Source organism: Pan paniscus, chromosome 5 (genome assembly GCF_029289425.2).
Source record: "Pan paniscus chromosome 5, NHGRI_mPanPan1-v2.0_pri, whole genome shotgun sequence".
Lineage (NCBI taxonomy): Eukaryota > Metazoa > Chordata > Mammalia > Primates > Hominidae > Pan > Pan paniscus.
In genome coordinates this window covers 30,111,473-30,138,977 of record NC_073254.2, presented here as the reverse complement: position 1 = coordinate 30,138,977, position 27,505 = coordinate 30,111,473, and the positions used below count along the sequence as shown (strand labels likewise).

General features: G+C 42.0%; 1 protein-coding gene across 4 annotated transcripts in view; it reads right to left on the bottom strand.

Annotated features, from left to right (window-relative positions):
* The window catches only part of JARID2 (jumonji and AT-rich interaction domain containing 2), a 277,296-nt gene that overhangs the window by 48,106 nt on the left and 201,685 nt on the right, over positions 1–27,505 (bottom strand). For all 4 annotated transcript variants that reach the window (XM_014345230.5, XM_055113199.2, XM_034961485.3 and 1 more), the window contains 2 exons: positions 22,300–22,469; positions 5,777–5,953 (listed from right to left, as the gene is read on the bottom strand). In XM_014345230.5, coding sequence (XP_014200716.2) covers positions 5,777–5,953; positions 22,300–22,469 — 347 coding nt within the window. The remainder of the gene's footprint in view (positions 1–5,776; positions 5,954–22,299; positions 22,470–27,505) is intronic.

Here is a 27,505-nt window from a genome sequence, read left to right as displayed (position 1 = left end):
TCAGAGAAGCTAAGTAAATACCTTGCCCAAGCACACACAAGCTAACGAGTAGCTAAAAAAAAAAAGGCATGCAACTAAGTTCCTGATGACTGTTCGATGGTGGCAAAGACATTCCTAGGAAATGAACAGACAAAAATGACAACAAATATGCATATTGAGCAACATGGCATTACAGTGTAATTTTAATCATCTAGAAATGGTTGAGGAAGTAGCAATGTTGGGTATGAGAATATTCCACAGCTGAGAATATTTAATTTTGAAAGACTGCTACACTTTGGTTTTTATCAATTTTGGATGAGATGATCAATAATTTCCTTCTCTACTGTTGAAAATAGTAACTTCAGAAATACTCTTAGGTTCAATTAGCACCTCTTGCCTGAGGGATTACTCCCAATATCACAAGTGTTTCCTTTAATAAACTGACGTCAGTTTGTTTCCTTGTCATCTGCCTTGATATAAAAGCGGATGTGAAATAGACTGGGGAAGGCAGCACAGCTAGCCAGCTACTGAGAGCTCAGTGTTCTTCTACAGTACTGTCTGAACCTGAGGCTGACATTAGCTTTCTTCAAAGCTGACTTTGGTTTCACGAAACCACCATGTTCCCCCGGGTCATTTGAAATCAGAGGAGCATTCCAAGTGGCCTGTATATTACTAAGCTGGCTTTATTCCATTCCCTCCACTGGCGTCATAAGGAAGCACTGACATCCTGTGGATCGTTACTCTTTGGCTTCCAAGGCCATTCAAGCCATGTAGCAACAGCAGGAAGGACTCTGCAGAGACCTATATCTCAGGTGTTGGCTTGTGGGGATTTTTTGTTTTCATATGACTTCACGACAGACTTGGTACTCGGATGCCTACAAAGGGACAACAAATACATAAAACCCATAAATATACACAAAAACTACAAAATGTCTTAATGGAGCCCCAACGATCACACCACCCCCCTCTTAAGGACCTTGGTATATGGGTGTGAGATGGGTGGCAGGACACAAAGCGGGGGGGCACACACATCAGAAGACAAGTCACCCAGGTAGCATCACCAAGTGACAGGGAATGACAAAGATGAATGAGACACTGAAACCTGTTTCATCAGGAGAAACACACGTAAAGACCTGAACGTCTTCTGACGTTTCTGACAGATGTGCCAGGAGACATCATCTCCCATTAGCTCCTTGTGGGTAGATCCTATTGCCGTGTTCATCTGTGCTATCTTTCAGAGCGCTTACATCAGCACAGGGGCTTACATTTTTCTCATTTATACAGAAGTTAATCTTATTTGATTTAGGAGAGAAAAGGTAACTCCATAAATGGTTAATATCATTCACCACTGTTAACATGGCAAAGATTCTATGATTATGTTTCAGCACTTATCACAATAAAATGAGTTTGAGCTCTCTCCAAATCCTCCACAAATACAGCAATTTCGGGATCATGTAAACATGAAATCTTTCCTAACACTTACGGGTATTCACATTTGCTAAAAACTCACAAATTCTGTAGGAAAAATTCTAGTGGAGCTGGTTTCGTGCTTGTCTCTTTGACTTGCACAGGAAATGGAATTTTTCTGACCAGGTTAAGATCTAAAAAATGCCCAGGCATAGCAATAGAAAGAAAACCTCAGACTAAATAAGATTCAAACTTCCCTATGACGCTGCTGAAGAGCAATGAATTAAATTGCAGAGGGACATGCCCAGGAAGTGAGTGCCTGCTCAGGAATGGGCAGGCCTAACACAGACTGAACAGGGAAATGGCTGGGGACTCTGGACAACAGAATGGGACAGCAAGAAGGACTGCAGTCTGGACAGATCTAAATACAGGTCTCTTGGGCCTGCAACAATCCCCCCACCAAACTTCCCCTGAAGTTCAGGTGCAGGCAAACAGACTGCACAGCCCCACGGCTTCTCCCAAGATGGTAGTTCTGGGACTCTGCTGGGTTGAAATCAAAGAAAACCCATTCACAATTCAAATACGACATAATCAAAATGGTAGACACTTGGAGGTTGGGGGCAGGGCTAATCACAGATGACATCAATCTAATTAAAATTATAAGCCAGCTGCTCAGGGATGTGAGAAGGGCCTTTCAGTTTGGTTATCTACAAGTCTCAGAAAAGGAAGCACAGAAAGGTTAGTACATTTCAGTGAAGTGAGTCCCCTTACTAAGCTCAGCTGGTTTGGGTATGCTTCCTGCAGCTCCTCTATCTGATGCTGTGACTCTATTGTAAAAGAAAGGATGACAGAAGAGACAGGGAGGAAGAGGGACAGCAAGGAGGGCAAGGGCACAACTCAGAAACAGCAGTAGGAGGTGGGTGTGTCGGTGCTTACCCAAGACCACTCATTCCACCTAGTCCTCCCAGGCTGGAGCCAGGATTCACACTATCCTACCAGCCCCTCACCGAGAGACATCAAAATTCATGAGGGGACAAAAAAATCCCAACACTGTTCCTGGAAATATCTGAATTAACAGGCATTAAATTTTTAATTTTAAAATTAAAAAAAATTTTAAATAAAATTTTAAATTTTAAAAAATAAAAAATGAAAAAGTAGAATCTCCTAAGATTTTTGAAACTCAGAAGTTCATCTGTGTAAATGCACAGAGATATGTATCTATAGATAGTTACACTTTCCTTGACTCCTAGTGGCAATGACAGTGGTCAATGTAGAATCATTATGCCCTCCTTTAGGTGAGAGCTCAGCCTATCCCTTCACCCTCATTCCATCCCCTTCTTTCACATGCTCCATGTAACATGCTGCCAAATAGTCACTGCCCCTACACATAGCTAAGATCCATGCAGATGATGATTCTTAACATTAAAAACTGAATCCATGAGAAAAATCAGCATGTGAATCCAATGTCTCTAAATCAAGCTCAAACACTCTGGAAAACAAAGGAGTTAGCAACCCCAGTACAACTGCACTAGTATACATGGGATTAACTCAACTGATCAAGATGACAGATAAATTCACCTGCCCAATCAGCATAAAAGGGTGAAAAACAACTTATGAAAAGGACCCAATCCGATACTACACTGATGAAACAGATTTCTATCATACAGCCATGCAGAAGACAACAGATGAGGGTAATTCCATGTTTTGTTCATATTTCTTCACTCTTCAATCTCTATTAAACCAAAAAGAAACCTAGAAAATTAAATTCCTTCACAGAAAAAGTTCTCCAGAAGTTTCCTTTCTATCCATATTATATTTCAAAAACTTTACTTATTCAGGAGGCTTCAAGCAGCAACTCCAAAATGATAAATTCCTGGTGTATTCTCAATAATTCGGTTGTCTCTCACCATCAACACAAACTCAAAAGATTATAAAGTTATTACCTTTCCACAAATCAACCCATTCCTAATTCCTATTCAATTACCTTCACCCCCGCCTCTGCAGGCCCCTGGGAAAAGCTATGCCACTGTAGCTTCTCAAGTTCAGGTTCACATCAGCTGTTGCCTGGATGGAACTCTCTGAATACAATAATTTTTTCCTTTATTTCAGACTAGTCTGCTACCAAAGGACTCGTTCAGAACTTGACGCATTTCCTCTTACTCCCACATCTAAAACCATCAACAGTTTCCTATTCTGTTATTAGAATTCTTTCTCGTGCCCAGGTCTTTCCAGGTCACCAAACAGTAGACCTCCACACTGGTGGAACAACAGGCAACAGTCCCAAAAACAGGCATTATTCCGCATCGCTCTGTTTGCGATGTTCTTCCTCCTCAGAAATTACATCCGTACACTAATACCTGCATTCCAATTCACATATGCAGCTCTCTTCCAACCACCCAGGTGCCCTGATGACCACAGCTGCAGGTAACAACCTTTTCCCGAAAGGTTAAAATGTAGTTACATTTTGTATTTACCCCATCTCCCCAATTAAACCACAAGTCCCTAAAAAGAGATTGCACCCTCTACTATGCAGATGTGTCACCTAAACACAATCAAAAGCAAGAGGCAAGCCAGATGAACAATTATTAAGTGGACAGAGCAGAAATGCCCAACAATAATGAAAGCTAGACAGAGATTTCAATCATGTCTAAGCTGTGCTTGTCCTGAGCCTCTATTTCCCAGTGAATCCAGAAAGGCAAATGATAGCTCAGTGCATAGGCACCAAGGAGAAAAATGAGCAGCTCTCCTTTGCCTCAATCACTTACAGACAGCACTGATTTTCCGCCATTTGTATAGACAAGGCTTCTCTATCTTACAGGGTGTCAGTGGGTCCTAAGTAAAATATGTCTAGTGGAGTAGCTGATAGGAGGGCAACAGAAAACAGCCATATCTCCTGACTCCCATTCTCTTTGCTTCCCTCCTCTTTCTTTCCTACTTTTTTTTTTTTTTTTTTTTTTTTTGAGACAGAGTCTCGCTCTGTCGCCCAGGCTGGAGTGCAGTGGCACGATCTCGGCTCACTGCAACCTCCGCCTCCCGGGTTCACGCCATTCTCCTGCCTCGGCCTCTCGAGTAGCTGGGACTACAGCAGCACACCACCATGCCTGGCTAATTTATGTATTTTTAGTAGAGATGGGGTTTCACCATGTTGGCCAGGATGGTCTTGATCTCTTGACCTCGTGATCTGCCCGCCTCAGCCTCCCAAAGTGCTGGGATTACAGGCGTGAGCCACCTCGCCCAGCCTCTTTCCTCTTTTCTTACTCTCATTACCCCACTCAGTGCAATTCCAATTGGTTCAGGACTACCTCTGTGCTGCCTCTGAAATCACTCCTTTTTATACCTATTCTACATCTTCCAATGTCTACTGGACAACCTTCGGTCAGGGAATTGCCTACAATTACAACCTCGCTGTGCATTTCCCCTTCTTCAAGTTATTTCCCTTTAAGAAGTCCTCATCATCGATGCCGGCTTTATGTTTTCAGGGCACAACTCCATTTAAGTCACTTCTCTATTGAAAAACCACTAGGCGGCCAGGCGTGGTGGCTCACGTCTGTAATACGTGGGGGCCTGTAGTCCCAGCTACTCAGGAGGATGAGGCAGGACAATGGCGTGAACCCGGGAGGCAGAGCTGGCAGTGAGCCGAGATCGTGCCACTGCACTCCAGCCTGGGCGACGGAGTGAGACTCCGTCACAAAAGAAAGAAAGGAAAGAAAGGAAAAGCAAGAAGGAGAGAAGGGGGGAGGGAGAGAGAGGGAGAGAGAGAGAGAGAGAGAGAGAGAGAGAGACAGACAGACAGACAGACAGACAGAAAGAAAGAAAGAAAGAAAGAGAGAGAGAGAGAGAAAAGAAAGACCACTAGGCACTTTCTGTAGCCAACTTATCCACATAAGATGAGTTTCTTTGCTGTGATACTCAAGCTATTGTTCCTGCCTTTTATCCTCCTCCTCCACACTATACACGCAAGGGGAAAATCAGTCCACTTCAGAATGTATGTGCAGTTCCATAGGAGGAATGATAATTTTCTTCCTATACCATATCCACCTGCTAAAATCACATTAGTAATTAAAGGGGGGCACAGATGTTGTTTCACCAAATCTTCTGGACCATCCCCATGAAGATCTGGTCTTTTCCTGTTCTGATGCCTGTTTATCTACAGCTCTTATAGAATTTACCATCATCTCCACATCATCAGAGTATCTGCACTCACCTAGAACACCCTGGACTACACTAAGCTACACTAATAATCCCTCTGCCCATGAAGTGTCTGGCCCTGGAGAAGTACCCAGAACGAGCTTTGCCTTCATCTCATCTCTTCTCAGCAGAGGCTCTCTTCCAGCTCTCACCCAAAGCTTTAGATTTTTTCTTATCCAACCAAGTTCAACGGTGGACCTACCATGCCCGTTGTGAACATGTTTGTGGGTTTTTCCTTTCCTGGGGGTCGACTGGCATGAAGATGAAGCATTGTTGGTGGCTGTTTTGACGTCTTCTGTCTCATCATCTTCCTCCTCGACTTCCTCCTCATCCTGAGAGCTTCCAAAATACACCATGCTGTTGGGCAGCGCAGGAGAACCTGGTGGAATGAGAAAAACAGCTCATAAACACAGGCCTTGACCCTCACCCTTTCCAGAAGGAACACCACAATGAAACAAAACCGAGGAGAAAAAACAAAGCAACTGATCTCTACTGCCATTTTAAATTTATTTTTCAAATACTCCCAAGATCATCTGTGCCTTTTGAACGTATTTCAAGCAAAATCCCCCAGCAGGAAGAAGATGCAAAATAGAACAAATAAGGATTTTTAAAATCTCATCTGAATATCTCTTGAGAAAAAAAACAAACACCTCCAAGGATGGAACAAAAAAATAATAAAATAAAAACACCTACCCACTGCTGAGGAAGAGAGATTACTCTAAATTAATAGACTTAAAAAAAAAAAAGACAGAGAAGACAGAAGTAAAAACAGAATATAACATTTCATTATATAAAATCACTGTGTTGTATTCATAAGGAATATTCATTCCTTTTGGTGGATATGAATTCCCCAAATTCCAATAGTTTTGGAAGTTACTTTGATGTCCTGATTAGGTTAACTGGATGCAAAAATCGCCCAAATAAATTCCCACGCTGCACTAAGTAAAAGTGCTGAATTTGAAATAAAAAATAAAGAAATAAACCTCCCAACGGGGGAACCGATCTCCTCACCTTTACCCTTTTACATCTTAACCTCTCATCCTCAAAGGTTCTCATTCCGGATTTTAAAGTAACAAAAAAATAAGCTCAATATCATTATTTTTCTAGAAAGGGTCTCACTCTGTTGCCCAAGCTGAGTGCAGTGGCGCGATCACAGCTCACTGCACCCTTTACTGGGCCAAGCAATCCTGTAGCTGGAGCTACAGGTGCGCACCACCACACCTAGCTAATTTTTTGTGGGGAGATGGAGTCTCGCTATGTTGCCCAGATTGGTCTGAAATTTCTGGACTCAAGCGATCCTCCTGCCTTGGCCTCCCAAAGTGCTGGGACTGCAGGCATGAGCCCCCATGCCCACCCTTAGGCTCAATATTCTTAAAAAAAGAAAAAAGCACAATATAGTTCTTCTTTATCAAACAAAGGCAATTCAGGAAATACAATCAAGTCATTTGTACATTGTTTGGAACCAGAGGCTTCTAAAACACAAACAAAATCCCCTTCAGTCTAATAGTAAAAGAACTAGTAAATACAAAATTCATGTCTTCTCTTGCCTGCCTGACTATAAATGAGCTAAAAACACTCCAGTAACATCACCGAAGAGACAGATCACCAATTCACTCTCCTACCTAAATAGAGATCTCAAAGATCTCAAGGTTTAAACACACAGTTAAAACCATTTCTGTCCAGCTTCGGAACTATATATGCTCAGTGACAAGGAAATGGAAAATGAGCAGTATCAGGAGCTGAGATGGCAAACCAAGCACCCATCTCCCCAAAATGCAAAGACTATGTGGGACCTTCAACCACTTCCTTTTCCTACAGGCATCTTCATGACCTATCAATGTTCAAAAACCCCCCAAATTATGTGAACCACATTACTGAGTGGATATGCAACTGCAAAGGGATACAGTCGGCAAAAAGACCCTCTGTAGACAGAAGATTTCAACTTGGTCTTACAAAAGCCATTTTGATGTGTTGTTCCCCTCCCCTTGATTGTCTCCATTTAGAAGTAGATTCTGGACAGAAAGAAGGTTCTTAAACCTGACACAGACTTTGGGGAAAATCAAATAGAAGAAGGAGTAAAATAAACAGTTAGGAGTTAAAAGAGAAAGAGAAAAAAATATCTATCCACATTTCCACTGGACCAAAATATATGCTCAATCTAAATGGTTTTACAATTGGTACAAGACTGACAAGGAAAACAGGAGGCTAACTAGCATGGTTTTCAGTACAGTATCACCATTCATGGGTACAGACAGGTTATCTAATCAAATACAACAATCTTGTTGATCCCTCTTCCCTAAATCTACCTTTATAAGTATTTATGAAAAAACAAGAGTAACTACAGCACTCAAAAAATATTCAAATTATTTTACTATCGATCTAACACATGCTGTCAGTCATACTATTAGGAGAGAACTTGTAAGTTTTAGACTCTGCCATTAAACTTCCCTCTTCTAAAAGGAGATGGGATAGGTTAAATAGTTCCTCCCAGATAAAAATATCCATGCTTAATTTCTTTTAAAGAACAACCTTCCTATACTGTATCTTGGAGGCAATGACTAGCAGCTGAAATCCAAACGATGGATTGGTATAAAAACAGCAGGTTCTTGTGTAGATCTTTCTAATAGTAACTTCTGCAGCCAATTCAACCATTTGTCAGAAGGAAACAGGAGAAGCAGGAGGGAAAGCTGTTACAGGCATGTATTTCAAGAGGAGGGCCATCACCCCTCCAGCCTTCCTCTCTCCCCTCGCTTGCAAAGGAAATAAACTCCACAAATGAGGCCATGTGAGAGCAATATAAAAATAACAGCAATAAGGCTGGGCGTGGTGGCTCACGCCTGTAATCCCAGCACTTTGGGAAGCCAAGGCGGGTGGTGCACCTGAGGTCAGGAGTTCGAGACCAGCCTGGCCAATATGGTGAAACCCCGTCTCTACTAAAAATACAAAAACTAGCTGGGCATGGTGATGCATGTCTGTAATCCCAGCTACTCGGGAGGCTGAGACAGGAGAATCACTTGAACCCGGGAGGCGAAGGTTGCAGTGAGCCGAGATCATGCCACTGCACTCCAGGCTGGGCAACAGAACAAGACTCCGTCTCAAAAAAAAAAAAAAAAAAAAAAAAAAAACGAACAAACAACAACAAAAAAAATACAGCAGTAAGATCCAATAAAAATATTCTAAGATTCAAAGAGAATCAGGTAAAAATCCATGTGAAGCACATTAGAAATAAGGAATTAACTTCCACTTAACAGGATCTGTTGAGGATTTTTTTAAAAACTCAAACATTAGAGAAGCAGCATGAAGCAAATATCACATTCCTTACACTCAAGATGTTGAGAGAAAGGGTGAGGATTGAGTTTATGTTGCAAAGAACTAAAATGGAGAAAATATCTAGACGCTCAGTTCAGCATCCAGACTTTGTTGATATCTACACAAAGGATAAGATATTGTTTTTGAGACAAGAAATCACTCTGTCACCCAGGCTGGAATGCAGTGGTGTGATCATGACTCACTACGGCCTCGACCTCCTGGCCACAAGTGATCCTCCCACCTCAGCCTCCTGTAGCTGGGAGTACAGGTGCACACCACCAAACCCAGATAATTTTTTCATTTTTTGTAGGAACAGGATCTCGCTATATTGCCGAGGCTTGTCTCAAACTCCTGACCTCGAGTGATCTTCCCACCTGATCTCCCATAGCACTGGGATTACAGGAGTGAGCCACCATGCCCGGCCCATAGACGATAATTTTTTAACAAAAGCAGAAAACCACCAACATTATGAATGGATTTGTTTTAATGGCTCCTCGGCAAATACGAATATGTGATGTGACCTGCTGAGTGCTGGGAAAGAAAGTGAGGGGCTAAAATGGAAGAAAGATTAGAAATGGAAGACCAGTGAGGAATAAGGGCAATTCTGAGGAACTTGCTCTCAAAGTAAAACCTTATAATAGTAGTAAGTCCCTCTGACGGAACTGGCCCTGAAGTCAGAGGTGAGAAAGAACACGATTTCTTCTACATATGGGGACACAGGAAAAAAGGATTGTTTTCAACCTAGAGGATGATTCTGCTTCTATTCAGGTAATTGGCATGTTGGTCTGGATCTAAAGGTAAAGAATCAACAAAGAAAAATGGGTAATGAAGGATTTGTAAATCAGATGGGGAATCAGGAGGTAATATGTTGAATGGAAGGAAGACTGGGAAAAGGGAAAGTGTAGGAAAGGGATTGAAGCAGCATAAAAATGAACTCCAGGGGAGGAGGTCAGTTAACCACCACCAGAGTGCCCTTAGTTCAGAGGTTAAGCTTGTACCCCTTCTTCTCACTGGTGGGTACCCCACAAGGACAACACTGTCTCCCCAAGCCTGGATATGGCCTGACTGTCCTCCTTGGCATCATCCTCCAAGGGCCACGGCCAATCCATCACCCATCCACCAGGGGGAGCACTCATGAACAACTGGCGTCTCCCCTAGAAGGAACAGACCTCCAGAATTTGGTCGGGCACCCTCATACCTGTCCATCTCATCACGTCATAGACAAACAGAAGTAGGTACAAAAGAATAAAGCCAACAGAGTCTAACGCTGCACATGCCATTGCTCTGTCACCACGTGGTTGCTGTAAATCCCTGTAAGAATTCTGCTGGAATGTCCACTTGTAAAATCACAGAGGGGTCAAACTGGCATTCCAGACCCAGAGAAGCCACAGAATTGGTAAAAATGAAGCCAAAGTAGGTTCTTTTTTTCTCCTCGAGACAAATGCAGTAAGATCATCTCTTATTTCATGCCAAAGTAAAAATGGTCACAGCGATAGAAAAGGACTAATATCTAGAAAATAGCTAAATAACAACCTCAAATGCATAAGACACAAAGCATCTAAGAAACTAAAATTAATTAAGACATTTATATAAAGAGCATTTATTTCCTCTTTACCTAGATACCAGCTTGATTAACTCATTTAGAAATAAATGCAGAGGAGGAAGAATCTGCTCGATACAAACAGGATGAAAGAAAGGATATTTCAAACCCCTCAAGTCAAATAGCAGCCCAGGGTGTTTATCACTGGAGAAAACTATTGCGTATTTCTCAGTATGAAATGGGTGAATGGATGCATTACGTAATTATATTGTGCTGAGTCGGTAGAAACTTCGTATCTAGCAGACGTATTTGAAAACAGAACAGGCCGGGCGCGGTGGCTCACACCTGTAATCCCAGCACTTTGGGAGGTCACGGCAGAAGGATCACCTGAGGTCAGGAGTTCGAGACTAGCCAGGCCCACGTGGCGAAACTCCATCTCTACTAAAAAATATAAAAATTAGCTGGGCATGGTGACAGATGCCTGTAATACCAGCTACTAGGGAGGCTGAGGCAGGAGAATCACTTGAACCCAGCAGGCAGAGGTTGCAGTGAGCTGAAACTGTGCCATTGCCCTCCAGCTTGGACAACAAGAGGGCAACTCCACCTCGAAAAAAAAAAAAAAAAAAAGAAAAGGGCTCCACAACCCCACATGACCTTGCGTTCTCAGGGGTGGACTCTGCATGGCAAAAACACAAGCTCTGTTCACATTATTTAGCAAGTGAGAGAGGCTGACTTCTCATATGGAACACCACATCGTATCGCTCCTTTACAAACTCTCATTTTAGAAAAGTAACCAACAAAAGCTGTATGTTTTAGAGGTTTGAGAATTGTGTGGGATTTTTTTCAGGGGGAGCAGGGGAAGACTTTATGGGTGGTCATTATAAAAGTATAGTCAGTATAGACAGTTTCCTATTAAAATTACAGGCAGATTTTCTCTCCCGATTATTCAAGTGCATTAGCAAATGTAAAAAAAATCTGAACTTGGATCAGATAAGAGCAATCAGAGTACGGAATGCATCTGCTCTTTGCCAAAGCCGTATTTCATTACTTTTCAGAATTAGCTGGCAATGTCTCCACAATATTTACTGAAGTGCAAACCAAATGTTTTCATCTGGACAAAAATCAAACTGTGGTATGTTACAACCACAACAGAGATCATTTTAATCCAAAAGCTTGCTTTCTCTAATTTAGGCTGTGGTTTCTATAAAATTGGATTCTTCTCTATGAATCATGTACACAGACAAGCCCTCCTGCCCATTATCTTCCCTCCCTCGATCAGTTCTTGATCTTAAGCAGCCAAACATCGCTTGGCTGTATTTTGGAAAGACCCTAAAGGGATTCCCTGTGCACTGTCATTTAGCTGCAGAGTCAAATTCTATTGCTTGACCCAATTACCATGGGGCTGGCCCACTGAGTTTGTGTTTCATCTTCAGGATACATAAACAGAATGAAAAGTAATCAACCCCGACTATCAAATTAAGAAACAAAACTTCAAAGTGAGCTGGCAGGGACTTGGGCAACGGATAGAAGATGAAAGAAGTCACAGAAGAAAGCAGTTGCACCCAAATACCCTAGTGCGTCAATCTACGTATGTATGTATCACCACTGTTCAAAGCACCAGAGACTCAAACAGGGCAGCTGTCTACATTCATCTCACATGTTCATGCATGCACAACATGTAAACACAAACTTCCCTAAAAGACTTTGGGACAAATATAACATGTCCAGTGCCGATCTCTGCCCATTCCTGGTCTGACTACAACTTATTAGGGAAGAAATTAAAACAGAATTTCCCAATTCGCATTCATTTGCCTACCATCCTAAAAGTATTTGCCAGATCCAGATGCTCCATGTGCTATTATTATCTGTAAGGTGACTTGCATTCATGTCTTAAATAATTTATCTCCATTGTATCAAGACAAAATTACTATCAATTGCCCTAAAGGAAAGGTAATGGTTAAAATTAAAATGAATGTAAAACGTTCACTTAATGTCCTTTCTGGTATGAAGAGGGATTTGTGTAGCAGAGATAGGGAAGCAGCCCTCAATAGCATGAGCAAAACACAAAGGGAATCCCTATTCCTTACTGAATACGGAGGTGCCTATCCAATCATGCTCATCTTGGGAATGTACTTCTTTTTAAATAGGTATTTCCAAAAAAAAAAAAAAAAAGATACCATCACTGAAGGGACTCTACATGGGATCCAAGACTCCAGGATGAGGCCATGGCTCTGGGAGTTGCTTACTTGTCATGAGACTCGAGGTTACTCAACTGTATACAGAGCATAATGTCTTCAGTCGAAACATTTTTATGGCTCCAAACATAGGCAAAAGCAAGCTGAGTGACTCACAGTAAGGTGATATTATTATGCTCATAGGTATAAAATCATACTGTCATTCTTTCCATAGGTGACAGCATATCTTCTTTCCCAAATAGGAAAGTAACTAGATTGGCTGGTGACCAGAATCTGGGAGACAGGGGATGAAAATGCAAAATGAACTCAATGGTTAGAATAAGCTGAACCTTTGGTCTTTGTTAAGGACCAAGGAGGGATGACGCAATGACCTCCTAGATGCATGGCCAGTCTTTCCTTCAGCAACCCTCCCTCCTCCTCCTGGATTACAGCTCTCAAGAACTAGTGCAAACAAGCACCCAGGTGTGCCTATCTAATCCCACAAATAGGAAATTCCCGACATTAGGGTAGTATTCTATCTGCAAGTGCAATTAACATGTGGGACTTCACAAGGAGAATACAATGGTTATCATACCACCTTCCCTCCCAATCTCCTATTCCCACGCTAATCTAGCATCTTTGTCATTGAAAACTGTAACGTTCCCCTTACAACCTTTCCTACATTGTTGTCTGCACTGGCAATTTAAAACACATTCAAATACACACCCAGTCAAATGCCACAAGGTCTATCTATGGTTCGCTTCATCTCACTGAATATAGAAATCATACCACATAGCAGCAGCCATGATGGTGCTCAAGCCATCACGGTATTATCTCAAGTGGAGAAGAAGAAACCAGTAAGAAAGTGAACATTCTGGCTGGGTGCAGTGGCTCATGCCTGTAATCCCAGCACTTTGGGAGGCCAAGGTGGGCAGATCCCCTGAGGTCAGGAGTTCAAGACCAGTCTGGTCAACATGGTGAAACCCCGTCTCTACTAAAAATAGAAAAATTAGCTGGGTGTGGTGGGGCACGTCTGTATTCCCAACTACTCAGGAGGCTGAGACAGGAGAATACCTTGAACATGGGAGGCGGAGGTTGCAGTGAGACGAGATCACGCCACTGCACTCCAGCCTGGGTGACACAGGGTGGGAGACTTCGTCTCAAAAAACAAAACAACAACAACAACAACAAAATGAGCATTCTAACAGCCACTACAGACAAAAGTCTTTGTGCGAATCATGTGAGGCCTTCCTCAGTTCCCAATAGAGAAGCCGAATACTCAACTTCCCTGTGGGACACAGACACCAGGGACTTTAGTGCTACAAATGAAACCCCTTCAGTCAGCAAGGTGCTTGGCCAACAAAACAGCACTGCCATACTTAAAGTCTTATTTCCATGTTCTCTAAGTGGATTTCAGAAAGACTCAAGGACTCTCTAGAAAGTAAGGAGAAGGCCAGAGATGACTCTGAGAAGTACTACTGAATCTGTGCCAGTACTCACTGGCAGCAAAAAGGAAGCCTGCCTTATCTTCAGGGAGGGCACAACATGGTCAGAGGCCAGCTGGCCTGTAGCAGGGAGAATCCTCACGGCAAAATGACCTACAGTCTTATTAATAACATCTGATCAAGGTCACAGGGCCAATAAAAGTGATCCATCCTTCCCCTCCTCAGACCTCAAAAATTTCAGGGTTTCAGATTTCTTCATTATTAACTGATAAACTATCCCAACAAATGAAACAGGTAGCTCAGCAGAACTGAGCTAAGTAACTGACTCTAGGAGAAAACCAAGCATATGCAGAACGTTAAGGCCACTGAAAGCCCCTAGGCAGTGATGACACCATTCTCAAACATACACTTTCACTACTGCTGCTCTCAAAAACTAAGATGCAACAACTCCCGGAGACCCTCAAAAAAAGTTGTGTACCACTGGAGACAGTGTGCTTTCCTCCCCAAAGAGTTTACATAATGTAAAGTATTCCCATTTTGCTCAAGGAAGCTCATTACTAGCACCATAGTGTTCCTTGCAATTGGGGGATTACTTAATTGCTTTCTGGCAGGTTAATCCCCTTTCATTCTGTGACCTCTAAATCACCCCAGGCTTTTGCATTTGCCCTACTTAGAAATCCTAGTCCTCAATACTCAAGGCTAGGACCACATCAAAATATGTGTTCCTTGCCAATGAGGCCAGCAACGCTCTTTAGAAAAAACACCACAGGTTGGCTGTCTCTTCTATTACCTGTGGCCGATTCAGCTGGTCTTTTAGACAGTTCCACCTAAATCCAAAATCTAATAATCTTCCTCTCCACTACCTCTCTGCCTCAATTCACTGGAAAAAAATGGTAAATAAATGTACAGTTGGACCTCTGTATCAGACACTTCTGCACCCATGGAATCAACCAACTGTAGATCAAAAAAATTCAGGTAAAAAAAGGGACAGTTGCATCTCTACTGAACACATACAGCCTCTTTTTTTCCTTGTAATTATTCTCTAAACAAAATTGTCTAACAAATTTACATAGCATTTACATTGTATTAGGTATTATAAGTAATCAAGAGATGATTTAAAGTATACAGGAGGATGTGCATACATGCAAATACCATGTGCCATGTTACATAATGGACTTGAGTATCCATGAATTTTGGTGTCAAAAGGAGGTCCATAAATCAGTCCTCTGAGTTATCAAAGGATGCCTATATGTGGATGATCGCCTCAGGTATCAATTCTGGGCTATTTCATACCCATTAGCTCTGCAACAACTATGTGCTATAGACTCTAGAATATCCATTTCGCAGATGAGGAAGCTCAGGCTGAGAAATATTTAAATCATCTGCCCAAGACATGCCAGCCTTCTGCCAATGCCCCTAGCAAGAACTCCCTGCAGCCTCAATCGATTTTCTGCAGAGCTGCCAGTAACATCTTCCTAGCCTCATAGGTGTATTATGATGTCACCCCTGACTTGAAGAACGCCAAGGGATACTCCAGTAACTAGCCCAGGGCATGCAGAATCTGAGGCTTATCCTAACTTTCTTGCTTTAACTCCAGGACCTCCAACATCAATCCATGCCTTGGCAGTTGCTTCTGCAGAACCCCTTCCCAGCACTATCCTCTTTCTGCAAAGATTCCTAATGCACTGTAACGCGAGACCTGCAGCAAATGTCAGCATTCCTTTGCAGCCATCCCAGGGCCTCTCCCTTCCTGCTTTTATGGGTACACACCTCTATCCCAGCATTTTCACGCATTTATTGTTATATCCTCAATTTCACCCACCACCAATACTGCTTTCCTGTGTCTAATCTGTTTTCTAGGTGTCTAGCATACAAAAAGAGTTTAATAAAGGTTTGCTGAATTAATTAGCAATTGAATGACAGCTGATCACTAAAGATTCTGTAAGACAGAAGAAACAAAAGGCAGGCAGTTCCAAAACAAGACAGCATTGCTTCACAACGGCTGACAGTAAGGATATTTACGAGGAATTCCCCATAATAACACTCTCTTCACTGTGCCGAGCTGTGACGCTGAACTGTGATGCCCACGGTCATAGGAATGAACTGTGTATGTAGGTTTGCATGCTTCAGGAGTCCCCTTTGGGAATCCCCTTGTTTGCAGTGCCCCGTAAAGAGGAAAATGTAAATAAGAGAATCATTTAACCTGCCAGTGCTCTGCTACATTAAGCTCTTTTTAATCTGTTAATAATCATAGTCAGAACAAAGAGGAGACGACAGAACTCATTAAGAATAACGAGAGTGGTGACAGGGAATACGGCGATGGTACGAATCACTGCATGCAGCAAGCGCAAAACCCTCTTCCCCGCGTGTGCCAGTGAAAGATACTAATTATGCCTCTGGCAAGAGACATGTGGACCCCTTCAAAGCAGCTATTTAAAGATAAATACACTGCAGGCAAATACCTCGGGCCGGCTGCACTATTCATCCCATCCTCCTTTCCTGTAGAAATTTTAGGTCACAATATTAAATAGGAAATGAAAGAGCCTTGCAGACTTAGCTGGTAGTGTCTTAAAACAAATTTGTTTTAGATTTCTAAAGCTTTTAACCTCAGAATGACTAGCTGGGTGTTTACATATCTATACTAATCCCAGTATTAATGGTATAGGGTTTTTCCTCCCCATCTCAAAGATTTCTCACTGTCATTAAGAGATAACAAACAAGGTTTAAAGAATTCCACTCGCTGTCTTTCCCTTGGCCTCACGATTTATTCTCTTCCAAATCCCAAAGAAGTGCCGAGAATATTAAAGGTAATAATTGAGGACTGGAGAAGAAAAAAAAAAAAAAAAGACCTGGATCCTTAGCAACAAACATCACTTCCAGGTGTTTGATTTGCTTCCTTCATTATTTCTGCAGCCAGACTTTCTTCCCTATAAATAATGAGCATATTAAAGACTGCCTTCTTTACCCCTCACAGTGCTCGCTGTCACCCAAGGGTGATGGGCTGACTGAGCTCTTTATGGTAAACACTAGAGGCTTGGGGATGTGACAAGCTATGTTTGCTTTGGAATCAGCACCAAAAAAGAACAGAATTAGGATGCAGGTGTAAGAAGGTTAATCGCATTCCCAACTGTCAACTTTGCCTGAAAGGGCTTCAACAAGGTGAAGATTTAACTAAGGATATGCGTCATTAGCAGTGGATATCAAAAAGGTGGAAATATCTCTAAAATGTGCATCAGGAATTAGATAAATTATGAGACATTCACCAAATGGAACATAAGCTATTAAAATGAAATGACAGGCATTTTTGTGACAGTGTTAAGTAGGAAAATCAGACTGCAAAAACGAAAGTATAATGCAATATCATTTCAGGAAAAATATGTATTATACATGCACATAGAATGCTCAGTAAAATAGTCACAAACAAGGTAATTAACAGCGGTCGTCTCTGGGAGATGGTGGAGATGCTGTTTTGAATGCATTCTTTTGCCTACTTCTTTACCTTTCTTCTGCCAATATTCCCAAGATGAACAGGAGCTACTTTTATGATTGTAAAAAAAAAAAAAAAGCTTAACATCCTGTTTTTCTTAAATCAAAATGGAAATAAAATTATTAAAGTACCACAACAACACGGATCACTATGTAACCTTTGTACACACTGAAATACAGGTTTTAATTAGCTCAAGAAACTACCTATTAAAAGATGCTATCTAAGGCCACCAAATCCATCAGATTTTCAGGGTCATGAAGCTATAATAAGCATCATCTGTCATTTGGGGTTTGTAGAGTCAGATCAGGTAAACACACTTATCCTCCCGGAAAAAAAAAATCGTATTGTAAAGCTAGGATGACTCATTTTTAATACCTCAGATCTAAAAAAAGTATAAGAGAAATAGCAAAACAGTACAATATTGTATACGAACAGAAAAACAAATAACAAAGCCTATTTTTATTGTCTAGCTCATAAATGAAATTCATTTCCAAAGGTTCAGAGCATTATTTTAAATTTGTTTTAAACATCTCCTAGGCTTCAATTATTTAAGGCTTTTTTTGTATTTGACATCTAAAAGAAGTAAATTTTATCTATGAAAAGATGATTCTCTTCTGTCTGGAATCCTGAAACTTCAAAGCCAGGTACTTACTTGGTAATGTTTTCTCTAGATGGCATTTATTTGAACAATAAATAAGCATGCCTCCGCAACTAAAAGACTCTCCAGGTTTCCCAGAACCTCAGAAAATATAATGTTATAAGATAGTGCACGCACAAGTACATGTAGCACAAACACACATATTCCTCTCTACACAGAATCACTGAGACATTCCCTGATGGGTTTCTCTCCTTCTCTACCTTTGAGAACTAAACACAACAGTCACAATTGCATCATAGTGAAGACTTGCATAACTAAATTCCATAATCAACAGAGCAATCTTCAGACATCCTAATGAAACGGGATTGGTGGACTGGTGGAGGCAGAAACTATTATTTCATTATTTACTAAGCAAAATGCTGACAGCAATTTTAGACATCAAAATTCCTTTCCCAAAAAGTAGCCAAACTAGTTAAGTCATAGTTACTCTTTAAAGAACCTGGCTTCGCCGGGCATGGTGACTCATGCCTGTAATCCCAGCACTTTGGGAGGCCGAGGCAGGCAGATCACCTGAGGTAAGGAGTTCGAGATCAGCCTAACATGGTGAAACCCTGTCTCTACTAAAAACACAAAAATTAGCCAGGCGTAGTGGTGGGCGCCTGTAATCCCAGCTACTCGGAGGCTGAGGCAGGAGAATCACTTGAACTCAGAAGGCAGAGGTTGCAGTGAGCCAAGATCGCGCTATTGCACTCCAGCCTGGGCGACAGAGTGAGACTCTGTCTCAAAAAACACACCTGGCTCCAATTACGTTTAAAAGCCATGCATATTTAGAAAAGGATACCAAATTATGGTTAGATAGGAGGAATAAGTTCTAGTGTTATATCCCACTGTAGGATGCCTACAGTTAGCAACACCTAGGAGGATGTTGAATGTTCCCAACACTAAGAAATTATAGATGTTTGAGATGAGAGATATGCTGATTACCCTCATCTGATCACTTACATGTATCACAAAATCATCATGTGACCCATAAATATGTACAATTATTTGTCATTTAAAAAAAAATTTTAAGCCATGCAAGACCAAAGTCACAAATTAAGAGTCCCATATCACCATTGGTTTTTTTTTTTTTTTTTTTTGAGACAAAGTGCCACTTAATTGCCAAGGCGGCAGTGCTGAGGCACAATCATGTCTCACTGCAGCCTCAAACTCCAGGTGTCAAGGATTCCACCGTGTCAGCCTCCACGGAGATGGACTATAGGCGGCACAACCAAGCACGGCTAGATATACCTGAATCACGTTGCTGCTGATCCTTCAAAGATTCCTTTAGGGCAAATACATCCTTCTGAGTACACATCCCACTCATTCTCCATTCCTGATCATCACACCACACTCTACCAGCCGCACAGTCTAGTGGCCATGTTCTTCTCTCTATATACAGCCAATCCAGCACAAGATTCTGTCATATTTAGTTCTCACAGCTTCCTTTCCATCTTCATACTCAACATGCAAGATCAGGAGAATCTTTCAGCCAAAATCTATGTAAAAACTAACGGAGATGGCTGGGCATGGCGGCTCATGCCTGTCATCCCAGCACTTTGGGAGGCCAAGATGGCAAGAGAATTGCATGAGCCCAGGACTTCAAGATCAGCCTGGGGAACACAGCAAGGCTCCTTCTCTACCCAAAAAAAAAAAAAAAAATTGCTGGGTGTGGTTGCCTGCGCCTGTAGGCCTAGCTATTGGAGAGGTTGAGGCAGAAGGATGGCTTGAGCCCAGGAGGTCGAGGCTGCTTAGAACCATGACTGTGCCACTGCACTCCAGAAGTGGACAACCTCTTATTTTGATATGAGACAAGACCCTGTCTCCAAAAACAAACAAAAAAGCTAATGGAGATAAACTGGTGGGAACCCCACCTACCTCGTATCTCCCTGTTTTCAAGGCTCAACGACCGACAAGGGCTACAAAATTTCTAACAAATACATTAATAGCTCTCCTTTCTTATGTGTTAAGAATCACCAAGAACTATCCTATAATGTCAAAATTTCCCCCCCAACAATTCAGTCCCAAAGCCAATTAGTAAGGCAGGGCAATTGGGCAAGGAGAGGGGGTGAGGAGCAACCATATGGGGTGTCAGGGCTGAGTTTCCCATCGTGGGGGCAGCAGAGAAGCAGAGATGGGAGGTGGATTACACTGAAAAGACAGAGCAAGTAAGTATATTAAGGATTACAGGAGCCAAGTTCCTCAGGGATGAATGCACATGAACCCCCCTTAGTGTTAAATTGAAATTGGAGGTATGGCTGCTAACTCACGGATTTTAATATACACAGAACTTCGGACAGACCCCTATAAACATGCAACCTCAGTCTACTAAGAGCACCTGGAAGAAATGACATTCCCATAGTTCCCAGCATCCCTAGTGCCCAGATCTTGGCTCCTCAACAGTACTTGTCCCTATAAGAAAGCAGTGCTCCTTGAAGACATGGCCAATTCCAGGACTGAGGGCGGGAAAGTACACCATGAGCCTGGAACATTTTGTTGTGCCAGAAGCAAGGCTGGAAGGATGACAGGGACATGTCAAATGGAATAAAAAGCCAGCCTGATGAGGATCCACGGATGAGGCGGTGATCTGGGACAATCTGAACATCAGAATACATAATAGGAGTAACAGATTATAACCCTTTGAATAAAATAGGAAGCCCATATGCATACAATTATGATAAAGATGATGAGAAGTATGTACTAGTTTCAAAGAATAACCTCTCTTATCACTTATACACTGCAAAGGCTGAGATGGGCAACTTTACTCCTAACAGGCCCACCACAGTCGAATGATCAGCATGAACACGACTGTGGAAAGGGAAGGACTGAACTGTGTATCCCCACAGAGGACCCAACAACAAGGAGGAGGAATCACTTCCCTTGTGGCATTCCTGCCAAGAACACAAACCAGAATGTAATCATGAGGAAACACCAGGCACCCAAATTAAGGGACATTCTAAAAAATAATTGACCTGTAATTTTCAAGTGTTGAGGTCAAAGACAAACAATGAGGAACTCTTCCAGATTAAGCAGACTACAGACAATTAATGGCATCGCCTAATTCTGAACTGGGTCCTTTTGCTCTAAACTTGGACATTACAAAGCACCTTCAGAACAAATGTGAAACAGAGGTTTGAGGACTGCATGGGGCCCACGTATCACTGTGAACTTCTTAACTTTGACAGTTATAGGAAAATGTACTTATTTGAAGGAAAGACACACTAATGTATTGAGTGAGGGATGATGGGTGGAAACTTTTTAAGGTTAACTTAAAATCTGTCTGTAATAATAAATTATCAAAATATTTATCAAATAAAAGTGACTATGAACCTCAAGGTTTTCCCACAGATGTCCAATAGCAAAGGCCCTCTCCTTCTGTTCATTTTCTCTCAAATAACCTCACCCAAGGAACTCTCTGCATTCAGGACTTCCTAAATTTTCTAACATTCCTCCAGAAATGACTCCTTATTCTCTTAGACAATCTTCTGTGTTCTTTCCTCACAGCTATTAGAAAACTTAGTAATAAGGAAACTGCAACAAACACTTTCACAAATAACTCTATTCAGCAGATCCCAAATCCACCTGGCCTCTGTTAACTGGTCCGAGTTGAAACATGGACCAGTATTTGCACTGTCAATTAGACTCTGAAAGTACCAGTACTGTTTTCCTTAACATAATATAGGGCTGAGAGAACCGTAAGTCCCTCATCACCATGGCTTATTGACAGGCCTTAGGAAGCACAAAGAAAGGGGCCTTCACAGCCCCAAAGTCCTGCATCAAAAAAAAACTGCCTTACAAAAAAAGTCAGCAATGCGTGTGTGTCAAGGTGGTGGTGTGGTGGAGAGAAATCAAATTAGAAGTCAAAGTTAGAAACTGCATAATTGTGCATTGAGAAGTCAGGAAGTAGGGTGTAAGAGTCATATTAAAAAGGAAATAAAACTTAACAGATGGTTCAAAAGCCACACCCAGCACGCACTCTCTCAGTGGGATTTCTCACTTTCAATTCCCCCTCAACCCAGGTTGGGGACAGAAAAATGAACGTGGCAGAGAGTAAAGCTAAGGTTACTCCACGTAGACCTCAGGCTTACATGTAGATTCCACGTAGACCTCCGCCGATCATTGCAAAGTCTTACCTCGAAGGCAGAGAAAGGTAAGAAAATCTTCTGTCTTAGGCTTCCTTTTAGAGAGGTCTGATATCTGAGTAGCTGGAGGGGGTAGCAATGGCTCCACTATCTTTACTGGAGTTGTGCTGGGACTATTCGGCTGAGATTGAGCAAACTTCCTTTGTGCTTGCAGCCTGGGCCTGTAAGAGCAAAAGAAAATTAAAAATAAATTAAGCAGAGACTGGAGGATATAGGCCTACGTGCGGCAATAAAACCATGACACATAAGGGGAAAAAAGAACCTATTTCAAGCAAACTCTTTCTAATTAAGGTTCTATATCTCTCACACTCTCATAAACCACAGGCCTACTTTCAAGCGCAATAAATTTGGTTAAAGGACTATGTTTTATACATGGATATAAAATGTGTGTCATGGACATGTGTATACATGTGTGTAGAAATACACGCCTATGTACACACTATGTTTGCCTGAGTATTTTAAAACTACACACGGTATTTGACATCATCAGCTTAATGGTATTCATTTATTTCAACTGACAGTAAAGAAGAAAACACTACATTATCCTGCTGTATTTATATACATCCTACACGTCCATCTAATGGGGTCACGAATCCATACCCACATCTCTTCTGTGTCATTACATCCAGGTCACCTTTGCCTATTTAGCCATCAGTGTCCCTGTCGCCACTTCTAAATTCAGCCACGAAAAGTTCACTACAACAATTCAAGTTTGTACTACAGAAAAAAAGGTATGTCTCTAGTCTATCTACGCCCCCTCCAATCCCAAATTCTGGGTTACCCTCTGCCAACAAGGTCAAATTGCAACTATTTGGTAGACATTAAAACAGAAAATAGCCCTAATCTACTCTTCAGGCTTCTTTCCCATTACAATCCTATGCTAACTCCCTAACTTATCCATTTGTTAACTACAGAGTGCATTTCAATTCCTTTCACCTGAAAATCTTAGGTAGAAATTCCTTTCTATCAAAACGAATCCTAATGGATCTTGGAACAGTGTTTTGTTTGTTTCTTTGTTTGTTTGTTTGAGATGGAGTCTTGCTGTGTTGCCACCTCAGCTCACTGCAACCTCCACCTCCCAGGTTCAAGCGATTCTCCTACCTCAGCCTCCTGAGTAGCTGGGATTACAGGCGTGCACCACCACGCCCAGCTAATTTGGGTATTTTTTGTAGAGGTGAGGTTTCACTACGTTGGCCAGGCTAGTCTTGAACTCCTGACCTCAGGTGATCCACCCGCCTTAGCCTCCCCAGTCTTGACCTTCCAAAGTGTTGGGATTACAGGCGTGAGCCACCACACCCAGCCCAGTTTGTTCTTTTTTAACACAGTAGCCAATAAGAAATTTCCCTTTCTCTCCATCAATAAATACACGAACATATTTTTGCTTTACATACAATCAACTTGATATGTATCGTCAATTGCCTAATAGTCACTCTTCCTCTAATCGTAAAGGTCTCCACTCACGCAATAGTGAGCACTTGCACGGATGAGAACCTGGGCCCTACTTTAACTGTTCATCTAGACCTGGCTCATAGAGGTATTTGAAAAACATTATTTGAGGGCAGGAAAAAACCACAAAAAGAACCAAGAAACAGCCACACAGTACAGGGATTGAAATAGACCTCATCAGAATCCCAAACACTACGTAGGTTGGATAATGCAACGCCACTCACGACAATTAACTAATAAAACTAAATAAGTGCCGGGCGCAGTGGTTCATCCCTGTAATCCCAGCACTTTGGGAGGCCGACGTGGGTGGATCATCTGAGGTCAGGAGTTCCAGACCAGCCTGGCCAACGTGGTGAAACCCCGTCTCTACTAAAAATACAAAAATTAGCCTGGTGTGGTGACACGTGCCTGTAATCCCAGCTACTCAGGAGGCTGAGGCAGGAGAATCGCTGGAACCCGGGAGGTGAAGATTGCAGTGAGCCGAGATCACGCCATCGCACTCCAGCCTGGGCAACAAGAGCGAAACTCCGTCTCAAAAATAATAACGAATAAAAAAACTAAAAAAGAGAGCAGATGTATTCCCTTAAAGACATTGTTGGGAGTGGATTATATAAAATAGTAAGCATGTATCTTAAACTGTTGATGCTCAAAATGCCGTAACATTTAAAAAAAAATTATAGTATTTAACAAATTCCTACAGGAAAATACACAAACACAATGATTGCCTATTTCGTCAAAACTAATACCTTTAAATTTAACCTCATAAATCCTCCACACTCCCCAAATATAAAGTACTACAATGTTATGAGGAATTTCCAATCTCATTTTAACCTTAAATTCCCTTGTATGTCCTAAGCAGTGTCTACTCTTGTCTCCCCTATGACCATCGAAAATACTACTGTCTAATAATATTCCTGATACAAACTGACAATCCACCAAAACGGACAAAGTGTGACTCCAACTACTTAGTGGGTAATCTATAGTCCTTAAAAAAAATCTACAAACAATGTAGGTCATTACAGAGCACTTTTTTTTTATTTTTAACCTTTTTACTGAAACTGGGTCTCACTGCACCCAGGCTGGAGTGCAGTGACACTATCACAGCTCACTACAGCCTCAAATTCCTGGGCTCAGGAGATCTTCCCACCTCAGCCTTGCTAAATGCTGGGACTACAGGTATGTGCCACCGCACCTAGCTGTTTTTGGCTTGTTGCTGTTGCTGGGCTTTTTTTTTAATAAAGACAGGGTCTTCCCATGTTGCCCAGGCTGGTCTTGAACTCCTGGCCTCAAGCCTATATCCTGCCTTGGCCTCCCAAAGTGTTGGGATTACATGCATGAGCCATGATGCCTGTCCCAAAAAGCACTTTAGAACCCAGGAATAACTGATATGAAACAGTCACACTAACAAGGTAACAGCAGGAAGTGAATCAAGTTTAACAGAAATTCCCTAGTGTTATTTTTTAAAAAATAAGGGGGAGGGTGGGGTCAGGCAATGCCACTATCTCTATGTCATGGGGAACAAAGAGAGCTTTTTTGCAACCAACTGCCTGCCTCTATATAAGACATGACAGACCAGAAGCCCAGAGGCAGGATCTTCACATGGGACAATGAAGTGGGGGGCAGTTAGGGTGACGGGGATATTCCGACAATCACAGAGCTTCATCTATCACAGATGAGGAGCAGTTTTCTGCTTGGTTGTTTTTCCCCCTTTAAATTTTCCATCTGTTACAAATGTCTTTTTTTTTTTTAATTACATAAAAAAATAGAACAAGGGGGCAAAAAGCAATTTAAAAAGACAAAACACAAGCCTAATTTATTGGGACTCAACAGACACAAAATCATTCCATCAAACTGCAGAGGTTTCTCAAGGCTGGCTCTCAATTTCTGTATCAATTCACAGGCACCTGGTGATGGCCAGGTCTCGAGCACACAGTGTCAGAGGAAGGAAGGCTACAGAACCCTTGGTCCACATTCCAACCAGCTGCCAGGTAGACTGACCCAACACAACTGCCCTGCTTTTCCAATGAGGCTTTCCTTCCCACCAACCTCCCAGACTGTTTTAAAACAAAGGAAATGTTGTGCCATATTTAGAAAAATTGCTGGTTTTTAATTCTACTGAAAAGTATTTTTAATTGGCAATTACATAATATATACATCTTCATTTGAATGGACGCAAATTGCACCCTGAGTATTGCAGGAATTTTATAGAAATATTGCCTGCATGTTAACAGGATGTTAAGGGTTTACAGCTTTTTTAGAAGTCAGGGGAAACAAACCCTACACACGATGAGAAGATTGTGCAGCGACAATGAGAAACAAACAAGTAAACACAGAAGAAGCACAGACAACGGAGCGAGACACTGTGAGTGAGATATTTTACAATTTCAGGACCTCAAAGATAAACTGCTCCTACCAATGCTCAAATAAAAGGTGCTTGGTGCCTGATGACTTTCCCAGTGAGGCTATGAAAAATAAGGCAATAACACATTAAAAAGTGGCAGTAAAATAAATTACCCCTTAGAGGAAGAAGCCAAGCTCCCAAGTGATTAAACATTTGTGAGACCCAGATGAAACCAGGAACTAAAGAACAAGACAAACCAATATCTTTTATAAAGAGGCCAGAAGAACCTGTATTGTCTAAAAAGGGTAGGTCTGCAGTGTGGCTTTTCAACCTGCAGAGTCCCGTGGGGATTAAGAAGAGCCCCATACAACCAAAGAGCTTGAATGGCACAGCCAAATCCTGAGTAAGCCCTCCAAACAGTACAGACAGGCTTCAGGGACAGGGGTCTCCTTCTAGAATGCTGGATATAGGAAAATGGAAGAAAGTGATTTGGTTGTGCTGAAAACTCACAATATTTGCACCTAGAGATGCTAATGGCAGGAGCAGCAGAAGCCTGGGGTAAAGGAGGAGGTCACCTGGCAAGCATGAGGAGAAAGGTGAGGCTGCACCCAGCCTGTGGGGCTTCAGCCCTCCAGGGGAGGCGGCATACCCACCCACCACACCATTTATTTCCTCACTCCCTGCCATCAGCTGACTGGCATTTTCAACAGAACACTACCTGCCATTCCATTATTACAGCAAAAATGAAAAGAACTGGGATAAAAGAGGTTCAGAATCACTGTGGGGTTGGGGTGGAGAGAGCACGGGGTTCCTGGGGTTGAAGAGGTAAAAACATAAATGTTTGAGAGAAAAATAAAATACGTGCCCTCCCAAGCCTTGGGCCTTGCATGTAGTCAGGATGGGCCTTCCTGCCCTGGGTAACACAGCCCCAGAGAAGGTGTGTGTCCTTCACACGCACCACGGAAGTAGCATTCATGGTGTAATTTACTTTCATGTTTATTTTTTATTAATTCTTCAAGGAGATCCCTTACAGAAGACACCTTCATTCCAGGAACTCCACATGTACCCTTTATGTCAATGAAACCAATTAAATCAAGCCCTCCAGCAAGCCAAGGTGAAAAGATCAAATCAAGTAAATGTAAACCAGCAGAGGAAGAAGTATGTTGATATATTCAGAGGATAACATTTTATTTACAATATGGTACAACATAGGGTTGGCGCAGTGGGGGTGAGGGAATAGACGTTTCAGATCAGATCATCACTGGGGGCATGTATGTGAATTAAAAGACTACAAAGTTCAAATAAGTTCAGAAGAAGACGGATACGAGCTGCTGTTTGTTTGGGGAAATAAGAAAGGCTGCTCACTTTGTTATGTTCAAGGATCTTAATAAGATCCCCTTCACTGTACAC